Genomic DNA, 24,189 nt, shown 5'->3' on the forward strand with positions numbered 1-24,189 from the left:
CACTAAAAATACACCACAATTCAAGAGAGAAGGCAAGAATTAGGCATCTTATCTTCTCCTAAGACATTCAACATAGCTCCATTCAAGACTCATTTATGAGTTTTCAGCTGGAAAATTGCTAAGTTAGGTCAGTTGTGCTAGTTCTGAATCAGTGCTCCAATGCACTATACATTGACTGGTTTAATGACTAAAACTATGATTAAAGACATCCATATATAATATTTTAGAAGAAATACTGGTTTTGATCTAAAGATGAACTTGTCTATGCATCAGCAAGCCAAATAATACTTCTTGAAACATATTCTAGTGATAAGTAGAAAAAAATAAATCTTCTAAACACACAGAAACAATTTATAAAGAAAACACTCTGCCTTTTTTTGTTAACATATTTGATAGCTCATAAAATACATATTGAGTTCCTGCTGAACAAAATTGCTTCTTGAAGTAACAATGAACAATCTCCCTGAGTGATAGCAGTAGTGAAGTGGTTAGTATTTTTCCTTCCCTGTTATGGTAAATACAACACAAGTAGAATTACCTAGGTTTCTTCCTGGCTTACAAGTTGCAAATGTAACTTCAAAAAAATAAAGTAGCAAATAATTTTCAATCCTGGCAGACAATTTTCTTTTTTCTTGTTGATAATGATCTATAAATACAATGTATATTACAGAACCAGAGAATGACTCAGGTAGGAAGTGACCTCTGGAGATCACCTAGTACAACATCCTGCTCTGTAATAATTTTTTGAATAACAAGGGGCTAGAAAAATATAGGGCTGGGAAAGAAAGGGGAAGAAATGCACATCCAGCAGTTGCACACTGCACATTAGTGGCAGACCAGGTTTCTATGAATTTTGCACATTGTACAACCCTCAGGCAACAGAAAGAGATCCTGAAAGATAATGAAACTCACAACTATACTAATAGGCATTGCATGACTGTCTTTGTCATGGAATGGTCACCTACATGAAACCTGGAGAACAAGAAACATAAAGAGATACCACAGGACCCTCAAGTGGAAACCCAGGATACTGACAAGAATTAGAAGGTTCTGAAGAGAGGATGAGCCAGAGGAAGAACTAGAAGGTGTACATGCTACAGAAATAAGAGCTTTTTCTCTGTGCAATGGTTTTATCCATTTAGGGAAATAAAATACAACATACAATTACACAAATTAACTAATTTCTTACTATAGCTGAACCATTCTGCACTAAAATGTCCATTAAATGAGCTCATCTATCATACCTGACAATTTTAAATGGAAAATTCAGCTTGTCAAAAATTTACAGCAAAGTACCATTTGGAAGGATTTTCTTGACTGCTTTGCAAAAACTCCTTTCCCAACTAATACTGATGAAAAATAGGACATGGAATTATTCTATTAATATTCTTTCATAATAATTATCTAATCCAGGAAAACAATGTTTATGTACAAAGCAGCCTGTTCATCTATTACTTCAGAAATCAAGTATTTTAAATCAAATGTTTCAAACACAGATTTCAAATACAGCAATTAACAAAAAGTTGTAAATATCAGTGAAAAAGGGCCATGACAATTTTAAGAGGGTACAACATCTGTTGCATTTTCTAAAGGAGCAGTCTGAACAGCAGAAAGAAAATACATGTTTTCTCATCTTACCTGCCTTGTCTCTATAACAACCACTGATGCAAGTTATATTTATTTCTACACCACCAATGTCATATATAGTACAATTAAATGAAACTGAAAAGGTCAGAAAACATCAGAGTAGGTTCTCCACAAGATGTCTAAACCTGATAATGTCAGTGTGACTCATCTTCTCCTTTGATTCATAACCATTATGTTCTCTTGACACTGCACAGGCTGTTAACACTTTTTATAAACCAAAGCCTCTTTTTCTTAGTATATCTGATATTTAGGGGGACATCACTGCAGCACTTTCAATAACACTATGATCTCGTAAGTTAAATAGCAACAGAATTCTCTCTTCACACGTGTACTTGCATATTTAACTCTAGATTTTCACTCAGAAAGGTTTACATTTCTTTGCTCCTTCCTAGTATAATTGAAGGAAAATTAACATACACAATACTTCTGATAAACACTTGTATGGTTATGTGAAAGAAGAAAGCATCTGCTCCTTGAAGGGTGTCTAGAAAAGGATCTTTACAACATAAAAGGGGATAACAGGAAGAGAGAAAAGCCATGAGGAAGGACACACAGGGAGATAGACCTTACCACAAAGGTTGAGAGGTGCAGTTACAAAAACCAAACCTGCTCAGTCCCACTTATTGATAAGGGTATGGGGCATATGGGAGTGTTTCTTTCAGTAAAGCTATCTGATGGGATGATAAAGAAAAAGGAGAAAAAAATTGCAGACATACATGAAGACAAATATGACTACGACAAGAAACAAACCTTGTCAGGAACACTCAAAGAAGGGTTATAAATGCTTGGTGGCTGGAATGGAGTGGAAGTAGGATTTTTGTCATTATTTTAGTTTAATCTTTTTGCTTGCTTGTTTTAAACAAAGCATTATTAGCTTCAGGCTTCCTGAATAAGGACAGATACCCTGTCTTTTAAAGACTATCCCACCTACAGTTTCTTTTCAACTGTAATTTCAAATATATCAACAACCCTGAACAAAATATCATGGACAAATACTTAGAGGTCTCATAGGAAGAAAGAAAAGTCCATTAGAGGAAAATGAAGAGGCTCAAAAGCCTACATTAATTTTACAGACAGAAAATCTCCTTTCTCATTAACATCCTTAACACCTTAATTTTTCAACGAAGTCCCTACACACCCACTGTAACATCAGTCACAAAGCTCTCTGAACAAACATGTCTATTCACATGAAGCAAAAAAAAAAAAGCTATGGTAGGGGCAATATAATTTCATTATTCAATGACTGAGCCATCATCATGGAAATAAAGAAACTTATTTTCATCTGGAACAACGAGATCCCAAACCTTAGGTGAAGTATTATACCATGCTAAAAAGGGAAAAAAAAATAAATTAAGTAATAGAGGACAACTGATACCATTTTGTGTTCTTATTTTGAAAAGCCTGCATGTTCCCAGCCTTCAGAAAACCCTGTACTGTCTTGAGACACTAATGGAAAGCACAATAAATACAGACATAGTTCAAGCTTACTGTCTAAGTCAGAAAATTGTACAAATTCAGAAACTTTCTCCTGCTAGAATCAATACATTCACATGGGGTGTTGTAAAACTTTTCTTTAGGAAACACAAGAAAGTCACATTTTTAAAACCCTTCTTTCCACCATTTATCTTATTCTTGTTTACCAGGTTTGTGCTCATTGCTGCTGCATCTTGATCTTATCAATCATGATGGCCCCAGTGCATTTCTGAATTCACCAGGTCACCTGGTTTCTATGGTGGAATTACCAGAAACCCTGACTGTGGCCAGGAGAATAAGAATGAACTCTAAGAGAGACCGATTTTATAGGAGAAACTCCCAGACAGCAGTCATCCTCCAGTCCAAGCTGACACATCCCACAAAGGGTAGTAAAGATTACAAACTAACGATAACATAGAGAAAGGTTCACAGTGGAAATAAACAGAACATAAAAACCATTGTAGAAATAATACAATAACCATGTAGATGAAAGAAGTTACCTGTTACAATCATCCCTGTCATATGTACATATAGAACATTTGTTGATGCAAATGTACTATATGTACATTTGCATATATTGTACATACATTTGCACATTTGTACATATAAATTTCAACTTACACCACTAAACTGATGTTCTTAGAAATTTTAAGACAAAAAATATTGGTAAATTAGCCATCTCCAAAAATTAGCCATCAGAATACAGGAGGAAATCACTGTCTTTCAGAAATTACCAAAACCAGCAATGCTGTAGCTGGTTACTGACTCGCACATACATCACATTAAACACTATTTCAGCACATATTTACTCAAGATTTCCATCACAAGCCTGATTTATATTCAATAAATGATCCAGTAGTTGCTCTACAAGTCACTTCCTCAAACACAAAAATCTCCCTATATTCTCAAAAGCTGTGTGATTTTGATGCACAGCCTTTCATGCCAATATAAAAGCCAGTATTTTATTAACTCTACAGTCTATACTTGTGACTCATAAATATGGGGGGAAGGGGGAGAAAAAAAGGCCTGCTTTAAAAGCACTTCATTTTTTTTCTTTGTTTAACAGGACTCAGACTCATTTTTCAAACTACTTTCTCTAAATGAATGGACAGAGGCCCTTCAGTTGAATTTTAGTAAGCCTTCAAAACACACTGAACTTAAGGAATGCAACACCCTATGGATACATCACACCCACCACACTAAAAATAGCTGCACTGTTAAATTTACATTGCTATTGGGATTTCTGGGCTTTTTTTTTAAATTTAAAAGCAAATAAGCAGTTTTACCAGGAAATATCCTATTTGATCCTCAGTTATATTACTATTTCTTTGTAGTTTTGATGTCTGTTTTCTAAATTTTTCCTTTGTTACTGTCTCCCTAGGAAGAGGATAAATTCACTGACAAAATGGATGCACTGATGAAAAAGTGCTTTTAAAAGGTCCAAAGCAAAACAGAAACATTTTGTCTCTCACTCAAATACAGTCCACACAGAGTCAACTTATAAACTGGACTGATGGATTAAGCAGAGCTTGCATATAAAGCCACAGGACAGGGAAATGCTACAGGTAAGTCAGGGCGTCTGTTCTATTTTATCAGTTCCTCATCCTACTTCTCTGCCTGTCTCCACATGCAAAAAATTTCATCTGTTTTCTCTTCTGTCAAGTTTCTCTAGTCCAAAGAAGTAACCAGCTAATTTTTAGAACCAATTCAAATACCATCATTGTCAATTTCCAATGTTCCAATATATTGCATGTAACTGAGAGTTGTTAAAACTACTCTGAATCAGAAAGGTCACTATGACTAAAAACAAAGTAATGGCAATCACATTTCCTTTCAAATAAGGTTGAAAGCTAAATGAGGAGATTTTGAAGATCTTTAGAAATTAAGCATTTCAAAGAAATTTTAACTTTGAGAAAATGGTGATGGTGAGGCTCAGTTCTTTTGGAAAAATAAAAACTGATCTGGAATCTTTATTTTAGTACTTAGAGTTACCACGAGAAAGCAGTTCAAATTCTGCCAAATTTATACTGGAATTTGATAAAGAATAATACCTCTTAGTTCTACTTCTTTTGTTAACCTTAGACTGTAAAGCATTCCACTTCCAAAGCTAATTGAGCATAATTGAGCATAAATCAGACCGAAAATGTTTATCTTTGCAGTCAAACTTCAAGAATTTATTCAGTTTTCACAATTCCTCTAAAAACCCATACCACTTCATAGCTAGAGTCAAGTCAAAACTTCTACTGAAGCATTGTTTTAGCTGAGACTATTAACATACATGTGCAAAAAACCCCCAACATTGTTGCATTATTGGAAAATACAACATACAAATCTTTACCTGCAGCTCTGTAAAGTATTTTAGGTTCAAAGAATATGCATGGATTTTTATCCTCTATGCATGACAGCAGTAATCCTTTGGCCTGCAGAGGACTCCTTGGAATAACAATCTGTAAAAATATTTTTAAATAGTTTAGTCAAAATAGAAATTCTGCTAGAAACTGCCTCATAATACTTAAAACTAAGCAATTATTTGCTTTAAACAAATCTACCTAGAGACTGAGCTGTTCTTACAAAGTGAATTGACATCAGTGCTTCATTATTAAAACACACTCCAAATTTTGAATTTTATTTTGTTCGCTGATGAGGCTTCAATGGTCCCCTCTATATAGTGATTGAAATACTAAGGTGCTCAGAAAAGGTAGAACTAACATCTTAACAGTAATATTTGAGGTAAAAAGGAACATAAGAATGTCAGTCAGATTAATATACATATATACATAAACTTAGTGAAGTTACTGTAGATGTACAACAAAAAATGCAGCTGAATGATCCTCAATTACTTGGGTAAAATTTAATCGGAACAGACCCTAAAGGTATTCAGACTTAGTCCAGTAAGTTTTGAAGGCTACAAAATGAAATAGTTACTTAAAGCTGATTTTTTTTGCTTACAGTAGAAGCTTGAAATTTGTTCTTTTTGAAAGTAAATAACCAATAAATACCTTAAATCATTATCAAGCAAAAAAAACTTAAGGCCTCCAGATGTAATCCAAATACTAGGAAGGAAACAGTATAATTCATTTGCCAACAGAAGAGTTAACTTTGGATGATCTAAGAGAATTTCAATTATGAAAAGAAAATTACCAAATTATCGCAGTTTAAATGAAAATAGAACCCAAGAGCCAAATTCCCTCAAATCAAAAGAACCAATTTCCATCCCAGAGACCTCAAAAAGCTGCAAAATGCAGCATGAAGTTTACCAGCAAACACTTTTGTAGATGTGTTGTTAGAAGTCACTGAAAACATTAGTTCTAGCACTTGTTAAAAAAAAATACATTTTAATTACAGCCATGGCTTCAAAATATATTTTGAGAGTAATATCATTTATTTATATAAAAATAATATAAAAGAGTGAAAACACAACCTAAATCTCCTATTACATTAAATTAACTTGAGAAGTGATTTTTCTAAACAAGGGAGAGGCAGTTTATTAATATTTCACCAAAGCATTTGGTAACAGACACATGGGAAATTACCCACATTAATACAGCTCCTTAGGAATGAATCATTTTTAGGACAGACTTTATTTACCTTATTCATTTACGATGTTAAATCAGAACATGGCAATGAAGACTATTCCAAAGCTGGAAGCCACTACACTAGAGAGGATGATACTAAAAAGACCCAGTTCACAGAAACAAACTGAAAAATACATATTGAAAGTCACATGTTTAAGGACTACATTTTTGTTACAGATTTAGAACTCAGGAATAGAAATTCAGATGTGAATTTATTATCTGCTCAAAAAATGACTAGCATACTATGCAGTTAAGTCCTAAAAAAAAGTAACATAGCCAAGAAACTGTTAGTGCTATTGTAAAAATCGCTGCTGGAAACTCAACTGGAATACTTAATGTTTCTTTCAACTCTTTGAAAAGAAAATGAATGAAACAGATGTCAAAAGAGCTCCAGATACTGTTAACAATTCTTTGATACTTTGATTTCTTTAGTCTAACAAAACAACGACTAAAGAGAGTACAAGTGCTTTAGGCTATAAATGGACAGATAAGTTAAATATACAAGTTAGTCAAGAACAAATTTAGGCTAGAAATCTAAAAAAAAGCTTCTAACCATGAGAGAAAATATTCGTACAAGGGAATGCAGAGAATCAATATTAATGTGTTCCATGTACACTCTCACCACAGCGGACAGAAGATACAACCATCCAGTATTGTTCTCAAACCCCAATAAGCTTTCCCTAAGTACCAATGACCACAATCCTTCCCCTGAATAACTAAAGTTGAAAAAACTCCACTTGGCTTGAGCAATACAAATTCTACCTGCCACCTAAGAAAAACATAAAATAAAAAGCCAGAAACCTCTCACAAAGTTTAATAAGAGGGTTGTTTTGAAAGCCACTCTTTCCAAAGATCAAACCTTACCCTTCTCAGCTTGTAAGACACTGACTTTCCTCCTGTAATATGGAGAAAGTATGCTTAGATATGGGACATTTGAAAATGGTTCTGAAACAGCAGTTCATTTTAACTTCTTGATTTCTATTTTAAGGGCCAGGGTTATTCATAAATACCTTCAATCTTGAAACATTATGAACTGTACCAACAAACAGCTTTGCAAAAAATATTAAAGAACAACATTTTTTTCACAAAGCAATAATATTCAAAAGATAGAGTCTAAAGCACTTCTCTGTGCACAAAAAGCTAGTTGATTGCCCCATCAGCTCCACAGAATTAATGTGCCTTTAACTAAGATGACGGATCGTAGTGGTAGAAACCTATTTTAGCATTTTACCCAAGGAAAAGTGAAAGAAAGTGAAAAACGAACAGAAAGATCAGAGGTGGGAACAAAGAAATCATATTACATGGAGTGACTAAATAAAATTCTGACTTACTAACTTGTTCATAAGACTAGCCATCAGCCTAGGTAGCTGGTAAGAATCAGAAAGAGTATTAATCACCAGAGTGGACCACTAAACCTCAACCTTTGGTTTAGTATATAGAAATTTGAGATTGATCTACAAGATCAGCAGAAATTAGCTGGACCTGGAGTCAGTATTTTAATTATCTAAGCTATGTTTTGCTTTCATACATTAATAAACTACTTTAGTTTTAAACAAGCTCTAGAAAACATTTGATTCAATAGCCTGGCAAAAGACTTTGTAGATGGTTTTTGTCTATAATCAGGAAATACTTTCAAGTTCAGAAGATGACCTCAAATACCATAAAGAACACCCAAAGACAAGAATGTATAGAATTCCTCAAACAAAACAAAATAAAGTGTGAATAATATAGGTTTGTTGGGGGTTTTTTTAAGAGAAGAACAAGTAGGAGAAATGGCTATGGCCTCCCTGTAGATGAGTAATATCTGAAGCTTTAGGACACCAAAATCATACAGAGACAACAGTATAAACAGCAGATAAACAATGAACATGTGTCTTTAGAATACAAATACTGGTTCTGCTTAAATCTTCTGTATTAATCTGCCCTGAGTCATTGCTCAATGGACTGGATGCCAGCTAACCCAGAAGTACAAGTTCACAGACAAAAATTTGGTCTGGAAAAAATGAAGAGCCGGACAAACTCTCTTGGTCTGAAATGATTATATCCTGCACTCCCTTTCTCTAGGAAAGTTATCCACCCAAGCACTAGGTGTCTTCACTTCAAGGGAAGCCACCATCTTGGGCAGAAAGCTTGTCTGAAGTTCTCACTCCAAAAATCACCAAGCAGTTGAGTTTGGCAAGGACCTCCAGGGGGTCATCTGGTCCAATGCCCTTGACCAAGCAGAGGCATCCAGATCCAATTGCCTGGAATCACATGCAGACAAATTCTGAGCACCTACAAGAATGGAGACTCTGCAAATTCTCTGAGCAATCTGTGCTTCATTGTGTTCAGAAAGAACTTCTGGTGCTTCAGTTTGTGCCTACTGCCCACCACCGTCTTTCATATAAATTAATGCAATAATGCACTTGAGATGCAGAAATTTAAAAAAAATTTAAAGGAAAGTACTACTTTTTGTCAGTTTTTAGGTTCTGTACTATACTGGACACAAAACTATGTAAAATGTATCTTTGTAATGCAAAAAACCAGACAAATACAAAATGCTATGTGTACTAAAGATTGCTTCAATAATGGCTAGAAATTTTCAAACACTAACAGAGTTTAAGTTTTCTAATAGTTTTTAATTAACATATTCTGATATTTTGTTCTGGATTGACATGTACTCTTCTTCCCCTCTCTGCACCCAGACTCATTGCTAGTCAGGTCCATTATAAAACAAACAAACAAAAAAAATAATCTTCATAAAATAAGAGTTATTATACCTTTATTCCTGGACAGTGAGCAAAAAAGGCTTCTGGACTTTGAGAGTGATATAGTGCACCATGACCCACACAGCCCCACGGTGCTCTAATAGTGAGGCTTCCACAATTGAACAGATCTCCAGAGCGGTATCGATATTTGGCTGCTTCATTAACAATCTGGGAAGATTTATATACAAAAGTAACATTCAGTCCAATACCTCTAGTATGCATCAAGACACATCAATACATGCAATGTAACTACATCATCTGTTCCATGCATGGGATTCAGAGGATGACATTAGAAGCAAAGGAATACTGTAAGTCAGCACAAAGACAAACATTTTCCAAGGCAAATCAACCAATAATTTTTTGTGTTCAAATTAGATGCCTAGGCCTCAAGGGTAGCCTTATAATCCAGTTCTTTCATCATTCTATACTGTCAATCAGCCCAGTCCAGATCTGTACTTTGTCCTGTGGACACGTGGCCAGCTGCAGCTGTATGCAGAAATGAGACTGTGTTCAGAAGACATAGGCTGTTGACTTTATGGCTGCTGAAACCAACACAGCCACAAAACCAAAAATTAAAACAAACAGACAGTTGCCTCAAACCAGATCTTTCATTTCCATTATTTAATAAGACTTCAAATTGGCCATGGTACAGTTTACTGTTTACAGTCCAGTACTAGCACTGTTTGCAGTTTACGCCTGTTTACCTAAAGCATGCATAAATATTAGTAATACAGCTGTGGTTATATTTGCAAAATTTGCAAAAATTACATATTCAAACCAAGTACTAATGCTAACAGAAGAGTAATTTAAACAGATGTAAGATTTATTTTAACTGCTCTCAAATTTATTAGTACTAACCTGATCAAATGCTGGAAAAATGTAATCTGCAAATTGAATTTCTGCAATGGCTGTAGCACCTGTAACAGCAATTCCAATACCAAAGCCAACAATTCCTTGTTCACATAAAGGGGTGTTGAAAACTCTGTCTTTACCTAATAAAAAAAAGAAAAAAAAACACACAATTCCTTTAATACAACCAGCTCTAAGCAGAAAACATTGTCCCAGAAATATTTTGCTTATAAACAAGTCACATGCAACTAAGCATATCGCTGTTTAGATGGGCTTTTTTAGGTGCAGCAACAATAACCATCCATTAGAGGTACAGATACTTTAACTTGTAACAACTTAGAGAAAGAAAAGGAAAAAGTGAATGAAAGCTAAGAACAGTTCCTGTAACTTACAACGTTCTGAACACTTGAAGGAAAATTTGTTCTGACGTATTCACATTTAAACATGCATACCCCCCATGCTTATATGGGAGTGAACAATACTTACAACTGTCTTTAATAGTTTGCAATAAAGGTAAATGTTGCTTCTTTCATTTTTTTTTTCCAGGCACTGACAAGTAACTGTCCCTGCTCAAAGGCAGACAGATGCCCAGGGGCGCCTGTACAAAAGCACACTGCCTCTGGCCCACACTCCCCATCGGCAGTGCCCATTCTTACCACCCTTCTCTCCCAAGGTAAGGTCACATTTACATAAGTTGCTTTGTCCCCAAGGAACTGCAGTTCCTGCTACAAACCCAAAACATTTCCTTTCATTTCTCCCCTATGGGAGTGCAAAATTTCTGTGCCACAGTAATTTCTGATCCCAAATATGCATCAATCTAATAGATGACTGCACACAAAATTGTTCAATTCATTAAATTAAAAACAAGAAGGAGTGGGAAGGAGATAAAACACCACTAAAAAATCCTGTATAAGACTTATTTACAATATTTGCCAGCAGTACTTTTCTGCCAAGGGAGTACAGCAGAAATATCTTGGTCTGCTATCAAATCTTCCTTTTAGAACACTGGGTAGACAGTAGGTTTCTATAGGAATCCATCATGCATGAAAATGCCAAGACTTCAAATTGGATGGAAAAATGTGCACAGCGCACACCAGTGGCTATGAAATAAATTAAACAATAATAAAATAATCATGAATCAACTAACCAAAAAACCAGACTGAACTAATAAGTGGGAAAGCTGTTACTAGCCGGACTTCTAATTTCAATATCTCGAAGTTCAACTATAAAAAGGAAAGCTAACAAAAGTTTTCAGAAAGGGATGATTAGGGAAAAACCATTGTCCAAGTACTTGCAATATACTAAAGGGAGGCATGTTTTACAAATCTTTAAAGGACACATCTTCCATTTTCACAGGTCACCCAGCACACCACTGTCACCCCTTGTACCCTGTCCATATGCATGTATGAATGTATAGATATATCAGTGAATATGTTTTTGGCTCTCCTTCTGCAAGAAATGCCATCAAATGATACTACAGTGTTGGTGGTTGGCTACACAAGCCAACACCAAGTCCAAAGATCTGCCACAATTGCAGGACACACCATGATTTCTCATACAAGACCGTGGAAACAAAGAGAATCCAAGATGAATTTTCCCTCTAGAGGGACCCTTCATTGTGTAAATTGTTCTCATTCCTGAAGGAGCTGTAATCTCAGTTCCTATATTGCATTCTCTGGTGCACACTCTCCATTGACAGACATCATGGCCAAAAAAAGAGGAAAAACTTCCTGTGTAAATGTGTAGCTGTCCCAGGCCTTACCACCACAACTGTGAAGTTGCAGAAGCCCTGTACCCATATCCATCTGTAACACCATAAACACTTGGCAAACACTTCCTTCCCTCCCTTTTATTTGTCTAGCATACCATGAATTAGCCATCTTGATTCCCTTCTCTTGCACTGAAACAAATTAATTTTAACTTAAAACAAATCTTAATAAACTAAAAATGTATTAACAATATAAAGACATATGGTAATGTTGGTCATTTTCTTTCCTACTTTCTACTTTCCTGCTTCTTATAAGTCCATTGGCAGATCACTATTTGTCACTTCACTTGCTTATAGCATATTTTGATCTAAGGCTTATAGCTTACCTAGCCTTGCTCTTTACTAACAGATATTTCAGAGTACACTGGAATACCCTAATACACAGATTCCATAAATAAATAAAACTCACACAAAAATTTAAATGTATTTGAACAATCCTGTAAAAGGAGCTTTTTAACTAATAATTGACATAAGCTTGAAAATTAATTCTTTAATATCAATTTAGGGTGACAAATTAATTTAAAAGCACATTAGCCCCACCACACTAGCATATAACACTATCATTCAAAATATAAAATACATCCTAATAAAACTGATGAAATATTAAATGAGAGGTATCACATTGCTATCAATGGAGTGTGATGAAATAAATGAAGTGAAAATCATTAAAGCAAAAGTGAAATGCAACAAGATAGCTGTAATGTGAGGAGTGTGAAGCACCTAATTTGGACTTTCAGGACTAAAGGTACAATTCTGAAGCACCATGACTTAAAACAGAAAAGAGTAAGCAAGGGAACTCAATGAATGAAATTTATTACTCAGAAATGGTTTTGATTGTAGCATTAAACAATAATACTGACCACTTAAAAGAAAATCCTAAAGCACTTTACTACATATTATATCAGAAAACAACTTCAGGCAGAGTTTTGAGGAGTAGGGCTTTCTTTGTAAAATCTAGCCCCTTATGAAAAAAAAAATACACATTGTTAGGATAAAACAAATATATTCATTTTCCCAAACATTAAAAATTGTATTGTGTTGCTTTAACCTTCTATTTTTATTGATAGAGCATGAAAATCATTACTAAAACTAACACAACATATTTAAATATTTAGCATTTAAATGCATTAGGCCTATGTATTTTTATCTATTTTATTTCACATTTTCTTATTTTTCACTTTTTTTCAAAACATGAAAAGGAAGCCCATTTTGATAAACCACCATTCACACCATCCTCAGCAAACTAGTTGAGTCAGACTTCAGCTGAAATCTGACTGAAGCAGACAGACAACCCAGAGATACACTTTGTGTGTCCATATTTCATTTCCTTACCAACAAAGAAACACTTCCTAAAATGGGTTCCTCCTATGATTTGCGTCAGCCACACAGCTCAAAACAAACTAACACCAGCTCAAGGAGGTGACTTGTCAGCCCAGGTGAAAGCAGCAGCTCTGCGTTTTCTGCAGCCAGGTGCATCAGCCCCTGCAGAAGACATTACACTGGTGTGCATTGCAATTAACCTGCCTGGCTTCACAAACACCCCTGGTTCCAGCCACCTGAACGGGTCAGTGCCCTTTGCCAGCTACTGAGGGAAGCAATATCGCAAACATGGAGGGTTGTGGGAAAATAAAGGATGATTCTTCTCATCTCTCCATCCCAATAACTAAGGAGTATGACTAGATGCATGTTCACGAAGTTAAAAAAAAACACTCTAGAAGTGTTCCCTAACAAAGAAAATCTGAAATTATGAAGAACAAACATCAAAGAAAAAAGCAATACTCGGTTCAATTTTACTTAAATAAAAAGGAGTGATCTTTGTGATTATCAGAACAAAGAGTATCCCATGAATGTTCAAATTACCACAGATCCTTTGTGTAAGAGACAAAAGCTTTAAGGCAGTCTCACAGTCATTTTCTCATTTGCCAGGAATAAAGAGTTTCATAGCAACCTAACAGAACATGTTTACAGACATTTGTAGTCGATTATTGTGCATTAATGTTTTGGCTGCTTCATCTCTATTTGTTCCAAGCCATCAGGAAAAAAGTATTTCAGGATTCTGCAACAAGTCATGTTCCTGTCTTAATTTAACTTCAAAAATGAGATATTCAAACAATATTAAAGCTCCTATAATGTTAACACACCACCCAATGCTCCAACTCTGAGGAATTTTATATCGCTCTGCACAAGTCCACCCTGGACCATTTGGGTGGTTTAGGGAGTACTGCTGGTGATTTAGCCAAAGGAGAACTGTGCTTTGTTTTCAAAATACAGCTACATCACTGGTGCTAAAAAAATGCATAACACATCTTAAAAGATGTCTGTACTGAGCAGTATTAACAATATATGTGGACAGCATTTCATTTGTCTCAATGATCTCATTGACTTCCATTTAAAACATCCATAAGAAGTCAAATAGAAAAGTCTAAGAAGTTAAATATATTAGAAGTTCAACCAAAGCAGTCAGGCTCCACATGCAGAAAGGACTGGAAAGAAAAGATGGAGTTTTTTTGGTACTCACCAGGGACTTTGTGTAGAAAATTCAAATAGGAATTATTAATTCCCAATCAGTCCTGCCTTCAAAGACATTTTTTAACCTTAAAATATCTAGGATTTTTCACAGATGTACTTCTACATCAGTCTACTAAATTTATTTCTTAACACATTTAAAACAATCTATCCAACATTTACGCTTTCTTGGTCCCATCATCCCTTTTAACCCCATTTTACAACTGGTGACACTTGTAGTCTTCCATTTCTCTGATACTATGGAAGAGGGCAAGCCAAACAGCAAGTAAATTTTAGAGCTCCTGGGTTAACAAAAGTAGTTCTAACAACTTACTCGTTTCAATAATTTTGTTCTACCATTTTTTCTACTGATAACCTAGTCACAGTTCTCCAGCTTTAAAAAAATAGGCCCTGTTGCTCTGAAGGGAATACCAGTAAATATACATTAACTTCACAGTTTAATATAGAAATTTCCAAGCTACTTGTCCAAAGCAGGGCTTCAGGCTCACTGACACAGAGATGGTTTAACTCTCAGTCTTGAAACTTTGCACACTAAATGCTGTGTTGTTTAAAAAGCTGCTTTTTCCAGAACTATCCATGCTACAGTACTTCACCTGATGAAAAGTGATTGTATGAAAAGGATTTCATACATTGAACTTCTAAAGATGACTTTTACCTACTGTGCATAGAATAACAAAACTTACAGAATTTAGCTATATTCCTCTCCTGTTCTTCCCTAACCTTGTATCCTGCAAAAGTCAAGAACATTTGTGTGTGCCCAAACATTTGTAACAGGCTTAAAGGACCCAGCCATGCCTCTGGTATAACTCAGCCAACCCCAGGGCTGAGTGACCAGGTCTCAGCCCTCAGTCAAGTCAGTGTAAAGTCCCAAGTCACGTGCAGTGAGCTGGTCTGTTAATAGAAGAAATACATGTATCCACACACACTGTGTACACACTGCCTATGCCTTCAAAACTATTTCAACATTTCATTACCTTGAATTAAAAAGTCATTCAAATTTTGACTATTTAGCAACTAAGTACATCACATTCCCATTATATTTTCCTTAAATATTCCAAAAATTCACATTATGGCAGTAAGATACAAAAGTTAGTACAAAAAAACATACTGCCAAAATCTGTGAGCAACTGACATCAGGGTCAGAAATGAGATTTGCATGCAATAACCTAAATTAGCTTCTTCCTATTTTGCTGCTGCAAAATCCACTATCATGCTCTATTTCGCAACAAAGGAGCTGACTTCCTATTCTAGTTTTAGACAGAAGTTTCTAGACAGAAGTTTTGAAGATCAAATGACAGATAAGTCTTTCTTACTTGGTTTCACTTGTTCACAGGTGATTATGCTTCATTTGGGGCAAAAACAGAAAAACCCACAAAAAATGCATTCTTCTGAACCACTTGTCACCCCTGTGTTGCCCAAAGTAAAGGACACCTGTTCTGCCTGGCAACTGGTAAGAACAGGAATTCTTTACAGGTTTATATTATATGTCACTGACATATCCAACACTTGAGAAAAGCTCTTCAAGTAATTTGGAAATTTAGAACAGCTGAAAGATATATTTTCCTTTTAAGTCTTCCCCAGTTACTAAATCATACATTTGAAGAAACATGAATGTTTGAACTAGTAGTTCTAGCTCAAAGTGTTCTCAACAAGACATTCTTTGACCTAAGATGATGCATTTTTCTTCTAAGAGCTTATTAGATCACAAGTACACTTTCACCTCCTCTCCCCCAAGATTCCCTCAGGAGAAAAGCCTGTTTACTGCATTTGCATTTAACCCTCACTCTCACTGACTACAAATACAAATCAGTCAGGAGAACTGCTGAAGTACAAAGAAAAGGTTACCATGGACAGAAATTTTTATAATCTGCACAGTTACCAAATTTCAGCTTTGGAAAGAAAACTTTCTACTAAAACTTAGTAAATTCTGAAAGTTCACAGCATGAATATAAGATTAATAATGTCCTTGTCAGGCTTACAGAATTTTGGATTAAAGAAGACCCAGAAAAACTCCATAGATACCTCTGCCTTCCTAAAGCAAAGAGTGAAGATTTCATTTTTAGCCCTCTCCCCCAGTTCAGATTTCCTGTCATTTGTGACAAACTAGCAGCCACTGAAAGCTAAAGAATAAAACAAAAATATTAAAATATATTATGTTATTCTCTCCCTTTCTCAGGGAAGAAGTGGGACGAGTTGGGGGAGGTTAATTCAAAGCTTTGGCTCTAGCTTTGAATGCTGGTAACCTTGCAAGTCATTTAATCCTCCCACAATGGAAGAGCAGCCAAGCAGTAATATGAACAGGGGGAGGAGCAGATTCTTTTCAGGTATACAGTGTCAAGTGAAAGAATGATGCAAAAAAGTAAACGAATTATAAAAAAGAAAGAATCTTCACTATGACAGTAGTCACATGGTGGAATAAGCTGTCCCAAGAGGTTGTAGAAGCTCCTGCCTTGCACATGTTCAAAACTCACCTGGAGAAGATCACAAGCAAACTAAACTCTGTGTTGAGTACTGACTGGTTCTAAACAGATTACTTTCAAGGTCATCTCTTTACATCTCTCTATGGTTTATTAACAGCCCCAAGCAGGGCTTCATGCTGACTGCCAAAACTTTTTATGCTTGTCCTTTTTACCTGGCTTGTTCATGGAAGCAATTCATGACATCAATAAAATAGTACTCAGTCAGATCCATACTCTTAGGAAAATATTTAAAAAGATGCTCACATCTCAGTGGCAGATTTCCTCACAAGAATTTCTTTTTAGTTTTCTAAGAGACTCTTGGAGGAAGAGGAGGTGAAAGAGTAGTTGTGATCTAATGAGCTCTTGGAAGGAAAACACATCATCTTGAGTAAGAGAATGACTCGCTGAGGACACTTTGAGCTGGAACTGCTACTTTAAACATTCATGCAGGCTGCCCACTGCACACTGAAATCCTCCTCATCATCTGGCTCACACACCCAGTGGCAGCCTAAATAAAAAAAAGAGCAATGCCTAACTGGACAAAGCATTCAAATATTCTTCCAGCTATGATTAACAACATTCCTTTGTCAACTACAAAAAACTTTTGCTGCGTGAGAAGCACACTTGCAGAAAAGCATAACTGGCATACAGTTTGACATGAGAAGATATGCCAGACGAAGCTATGCCCCAAAATTGACATCTACCAAATACTTATAGGTGAGTATATGCAGAGGACAACATACCAGCTTAAATTACAAGGCTTAGGTCAGTTCCATGCATTTTCACATCGTCTGCAACATGACATGACATGACAGAGATCCAACAGGAAACACAACAGTTGTCAAAGCTAATTTTTGCAACCTGTCAATGAAAATTCTCCTGTAATAAGCTGCACACACCATGTGGATGACAAATCAAGAAGTAGGCAAAAATGTTAAATAATACCAGTTACCCTCTCTCACATTCCTCAGTATCGGTAGTGTAGATGTATTTTATAGTAAATGTGAAAGCATGCTGGATCTACCTGGAATTGTGAAGCAAGTATTCTTAAGACAAGAGCAAGGATTTCATGCTGCTGTAGAAGTACTCAGGAGCAAAGAGCTCAATGACCAGAAACCTGCAGTAATGAAAACCATCTTACAAATCTCACTGGTAACCGTGCCTGGCCTTTTATAATGCAAAGCATGTGCAAGGGGAAAATTAATAAAGTAGTCTATACTTGGTGCTTCCATCTAAGTGTGAAAACCCTGTGCCAGGTTTTGAGGATTTAATAATGTTTCTGCAAACTAAAAAGAAAAGAGATCTTCTATAATAAATGACTAGCAGGTTATATCAAGCTGGTCACTGAAAGATGGCTCTGAATCAAGTCAAAATAAGATTAACCTGCACCTCAAAGTGCTTCTGCTGCAAATCTGGGTAAACAATTCCCAAACTTGGATACTACTCTTGATTTTTTTCCACCCTTTCAGGCTTCAAGCAAATTACTTCCAAGAAAACTCTTGAGAGTTTTATTCCCTGTAATAAAGCCTGCAGAACCTTCTTAAATTGAAATTACCACCCTCTTACCACCAAACTCAGAGTAGAAAAAACAGCAGACATATTGAACTAACCCCAGCTGATGAGTGGGATAAATAAACATACAGATAAACAGAGGGAATCACAGGACTAACCAAAGAAATTGAGAATCATTTCATTCCACCTAAGGAATTGCAAAGGCATAAAGAGAGATGTCTAAAAGAAAGTACACAAAATGTGCTTCTGACCTCATATTAACACAGACTGCAAAGACTAGTTATGCTCATCAATTCCATCTTGGGTCTTTAATACATAAAGTTTCATCCTCCTCGACATGATATTATCAAAATACTGTTTTTACATGATTCACTACAAGTATTTTCTGAAGTGGAAAATTCCATTTTTATGAAGTTCAGCAGCACATACTTTTTTGCCCAGCAATCTATCTTGAAATATCTTAAAAATGTGAGAACAGCTTTCTCTTTTTACTCTACACTGAATATCAAGTTCTATATTAAAAAATATATTCCTTATCTTTCCCTCAAACAGGTTTAAAACATAGGCAAAGAAACATAATAAGTATTAGCAAGCCCCAAATAAATAAAATACAGTTTTCACAGCAGGCACACTATCAGAACAATTAAAAAGAAAAGGAAAACACAACTAAAATAAAAGCCATTTAGCTACGACAGTGACTGATTTATATTATTATCCCACAGATAAAAAACATGTAGAAAGACATACTACATTTTACCAAGTTTTTACATTTTACCAAGTTTTCAAATAACTTTCCTTCTAACTGTAAATCTTCAAAAAAGAATTGGCTATTTAAGATGAAAATGAACAAAATGTACTATTGCGTAATGAGTCCGGAACACATTCTCCAGATGTTACTGATCAAAGACATTTATATAAATCAGAACAAATCCAGGTCTTGCCAAACTGTTCTGGAAGAACCAGGCAAGCAAACTGCAGAATTCTTCACTTAAATCTATGCAAAAAGAAATAAGGATAACCAAACCCCAGGCTATTTAGGTTTTACTCAATCTACACACAAGTAGTCATTTTGAACTCTGAATGAAATGTTCCACCCTTAGCTTACATCCATGATGTCAAAAATTCTGAACTCCTTCCTTCTACCACATGCAATGTTTTAGAAAGGACCAGTACCTGTGCCAAAGAAGAAACATGTTTCTCCAGCAAGCTTGTAGTCTGCTTTTAAGCATCAAGATAACATTTTTCTATCTGCTTATAGAGAGAAGCCCTAACATTTATGCTACTTTAGGCTGAGTTTTTCCTCTTCCTCATAATAGTCTATGGTTACGTTCTAAAGAACGTAAAAAACACCATGATTACTGATTCAAAATTCCACATAAAAACCTCAGAGTGTCTTCCCACCTGTTGAATTAAGACCCACCTACTAGTAGCTTTTGGGAGGCAGAACACACTGTCTTAATATATTGCATTACAGCCCATCCAAATTGTGTTCTTGTACTTCTTACCTTTGCACTGTAACATTTGGGACCACAGAAACCCAGAATCTCCATTAACAGATATCTGCTACCTTACCAGTCAATTAAGCGTGGTCTACACAATAAAAAACTTCGTGAAATCACTACCAAAAATATACACAACATAAACATTTTAAAGTATTTTATGTATTTTGGAGGCAAACTATCAGAATTGCTTTAAAAACAACCCTATACTATATATACTCCTATTAGCTCAACTTCAAAAGGTTCTCCCATCATTTCATGCTACTAAAAGCCATCAGGACCTTAAGCAGTTTTTGCAAGCACATCCAAACTTCAGCCAACAACCTTCACCAAATACCATAAAAACATGTGAACAACTCTATCTTCTCACTCATGCTTTCCTCCATAGGCTTTATTTAAAACACAGAACTTGCTTTCAGGAGTTCTCTACAGCTAAAGCTCATAGAATAATATTGTGCTCAAGTAAATACTTATCTTCAAAGAATGACTACTATTTTTTTAGAAAAGCTGGTGCCCTTTGGGCATGGCTAAGTACAGCCATCTCCTGGCTAAATAAACAAAGACTTATGAATTAGTTTACTGGACTATAAATAAACTATTGATTTACTGAGAATGAAGTGTTCCCTGAAAACTCACACAGGTGTTTACATCTTAGACACAAGATCTACAGAATAACAACCAGGGATTACAGTGGATCAGTTGTTGTAAATAAACATTATTGCTCAAGACAAGCTAGCATTATCTTGGGATGTAAGAACAGAGAGCTGTAAGCAACCAGGTTTTACTCAATAAAACACATGAGTAAAGTATCCAGTTTTGGATGCCCTATATCTTCCAGCTGCAGCAACCAGAGTTCAGAGAAATTGATCAATAAAGAAAAGCTTCAAATCATAACAATAATCCTGCACTGGGACCATATGTGTAGGAAAGCCAGAGAAACTTCACCACTGAAGGCTAAAAACAGCCTTTGCCAGTTGATGTGTCCTAAAACATACCCTGTGCTTCAGAAAGAAAATATTGTAAGGAGGAGAGAAAGAAAAGAAAAACAAATATGGAAGTGATAAATAAAATCATTATTAAAGCATCCAGCTGATTGCTAATGTGGCTAGGTCATCCTGACATAAGGAACATAAGGATACTATTTTCTTTCACAGCTACAACTGTGGTTTCATATGTAGTTCAGTTACTTGCTTTTTGCTGAGTTTGAAACTTGCCACAGGGGAAATTTCTGATTCAACTCTCCCTGTCCTCACAGGATTCAATACAAGTGTTACCTCTTCTCCTGATGTTCCTTTTTTGCCTGTAATTTATCAGTTTGCAAGAGAATATCCTGAACTTAGTTAAGAGACAGAAATTAGTGTTTACCATCTGCTCCCCATCTATTTCACACTTTTTTAAATCTATGGTTTGGAAGAAAATAATCCTAGCAGCTATATTTACACTCCTAGCTGCATCAAAATAATAACAATAATAATAAAGCACAGGAAGGATTATATATAAAAAAAATCCTATAAACTTGAAAATATTAGGGGAAAAAGAGAATTAAATTTCAAGTTACTTGTGCATTCCCCTTCCACTCTACATAACAAAACTGTAAAATGAGTAAGGAGAAAACAACGAAGCTGCTTATTACACATTTACTACTATCTGCACGTATTAATGTCTCTAGCCATGTGTGTACCTCAGTATTACCTAAAAGGAAATGATCTGAGATTGATTTTGTTTTATCCTACGTACATATAGGAGTGACACACAGTTGTTCTTACCAAGTTTCATTTTATCAAGCATCCACCCAGCAAAGAATTAGTGGCTGCACAGCAGTAGATTAGAAAAAAAACTTGGGGACTAAATCAGGCTGACAAACTGACAGCCAACACTGCATTGCTAATAAAGGTGGCAAACATCCCTCTAGAACATTTCAGCAATGTTACACAGAAACCTTGGGGAAAGCACTCTGTTCTAATTGACTGTGTTTGAGGGTATCATAAGCTGCTGTGGGCACTACATCTCTGTGTGCACTGAGACACAAAAAGAGGGGAACAGCAATAACAGAGACCAAACAGAATAGATAAAAAATAAAAAGCCATGAGTCAAAAACTCTCCAATCAGTGATGGAACATTAACCAGAAAGGAAGAACCCTATCTTCCTCTTGTTCATGCTGTGATCACACAGAGCATCCCAAACAGTGAGACATTAACCACACGAGCAAAAGACAAATTCATTCCAAAATATTTCAAAAGAACAACTGCTGCTGTATCTTCACAAAGATCAGCTTTGGCATCTCAGTCAACTCTTTGTGAAGTAAGTTCAGAACTCCTGAGGGACATCATTAGGCCAAGTCTCTTACACCCTGGGCAAGCATTTGCTTCTGGTAGAAGATACCACAGTGACATCCTCTTGGAACTGAGACAATCTTTGAAATAAAAACTCCCATTCAATGTATTCACATTCTACCTGTATTTGCAAATAATTGCAAGGGAATTAAAATAGCATTATTCAGGAATTCCCTACTGAAAAGTAAAAGACTCATTTACACTACTCTTTCAGTCAAAAATAATTTTCAATAACTCAAAAACTTAGAAAACAATCTATTCAGGCCTGTAAATACTAATCTACTAATTTATCTAACTTATACAGTCACCTAGACTCCTTTGATGGCAAACAGAAGGACATTCCATGACAAGGAACTGCAGATTGCTGCACAATAGGGAACTGAGTGGAACCTCAAAAAGTATGCAAACTTCATCTGAAAAAGTGAACATACACACCAAAATAAGTCAGCTCCTACTCAAGCACTGCGATGGGGAAAGACCTGCCAAGCTCACCTTTCTTCTGTTGGACTCTCAGAGTTCTGAGCAAGGACTGATCCTATTCCACAATCTCAAAATATCAAGCTATGAAATAGTCAGAAAGCTCCTGATCCTTACCCTTGCTAAGGACAATCTTTTGACATGGCAGCAAGTGCACATTTAGATTCTCCCTTCAAGTGCAGACCAGAATTGTATGAAAGAAAAATCACCACAGAGGCCAAATGACCACAGAGGCACTTAGAGATCAGGAAACCCTCAAGCTGTAGGTGTATGTAATTTTCACTTCTTAGCCACAGTAGGATAGAGAGGTCTTTTTCTTTTTTTTTTGAGTTACTCAAAAAACACCTGCCCTAGCATTCTTCTGAGTTACATCACTATTGCCAATCACTATGTCTGCTATTCTTATTTCTCAGTCTTCACTTCTGTCCAATTTCTCCACTTGTACCTGTGTTTTTTCCTCCCATTTCTTTACCTCCTATCATCTAATTCCTACCTCTGATCTCCTCTATATTTCTGTCATGTGGATGATACTGATCTTTACATGTTGCTACTTTATTTGACACTTCAGGCAGAGCAACAGGACGCATACTCCCATTCCAAGATAGTTGTTTCAAATCCATTTGCAGACTCAAAAACAAATGGACAGCATTTTCTCTGAAGGATTGGCATAATAATGTACTTGCCTTTAAAAAAAATTTAAAATATTTGCACACATTACCTAGGCTATGGAAACACAGTAGGCAGTTTACATCACACTGTTCTAAGGACAGGAAACACCTCCAGAGAGCAGGACTATGGAACAGCACACATTCCTTATTTCAATAAAGATACTCTAATGGTTAGAGGATGTAACTTCTGGAAAACAGTGACAATCAAAAACCTGTCAGAGGGTGATGGGGAAGAAGATAGAAAATAAAACATGAATATGCCTTCCAGGGTACCAGATCAGAGAGAGGGGACAAAGGAAAAAAACTGTACAACACTTATTTCCCTTAACTGAAAGGAGTACTCTGCATAAATACTTCAGAAAGTCTACTCATTTTCAGAATTATACAGTGACAGATTTTTAAACATTCAACTCAATGCCAGAAAACTGGAATAATGTATTTTAGACCTTGACATAAGATGCATAGGAACAAATATACCATCTTTAGTCACACTATCATGAAAATTAAATTTCCACACACTGACTTACTTACATACCATTCCTTAATTAAATATTTTTAAACATAATTCCTGGCAGCACGTTAAAAATTCATATGCTCAAAAGGTTGCATTTATTTCCTTAAAAAGTCAATGAGCTTTCCTTCACTTACTAGTACA

General features: G+C 35.7%; 1 protein-coding gene across 1 annotated transcript in view; it reads right to left on the reverse strand.

Annotated features, from left to right (window-relative positions):
- BCKDHB (branched chain keto acid dehydrogenase E1 subunit beta) overlaps positions 1–24,189 on the reverse strand; it is a 109,626-nt gene that overhangs the window by 77,857 nt on the left and 7,580 nt on the right. Inside the window, exons 4-6 of the mRNA XM_058801113.1 lie at positions 10,301–10,434; positions 9,455–9,610; positions 5,459–5,567 (exon numbers count right to left, since the gene is read on the reverse strand). Of these exons, the coding sequence (XP_058657096.1) occupies positions 5,459–5,567; positions 9,455–9,610; positions 10,301–10,434 (399 nt within the window). The remainder of the gene's footprint in view (positions 1–5,458; positions 5,568–9,454; positions 9,611–10,300; positions 10,435–24,189) is intronic.

The sequence above is a fragment of the Ammospiza caudacuta genome, chromosome 3 (genome assembly GCF_027887145.1).
Source record: "Ammospiza caudacuta isolate bAmmCau1 chromosome 3, bAmmCau1.pri, whole genome shotgun sequence".
NCBI classification, from domain to species: domain Eukaryota; kingdom Metazoa; phylum Chordata; class Aves; order Passeriformes; family Passerellidae; genus Ammospiza; species Ammospiza caudacuta.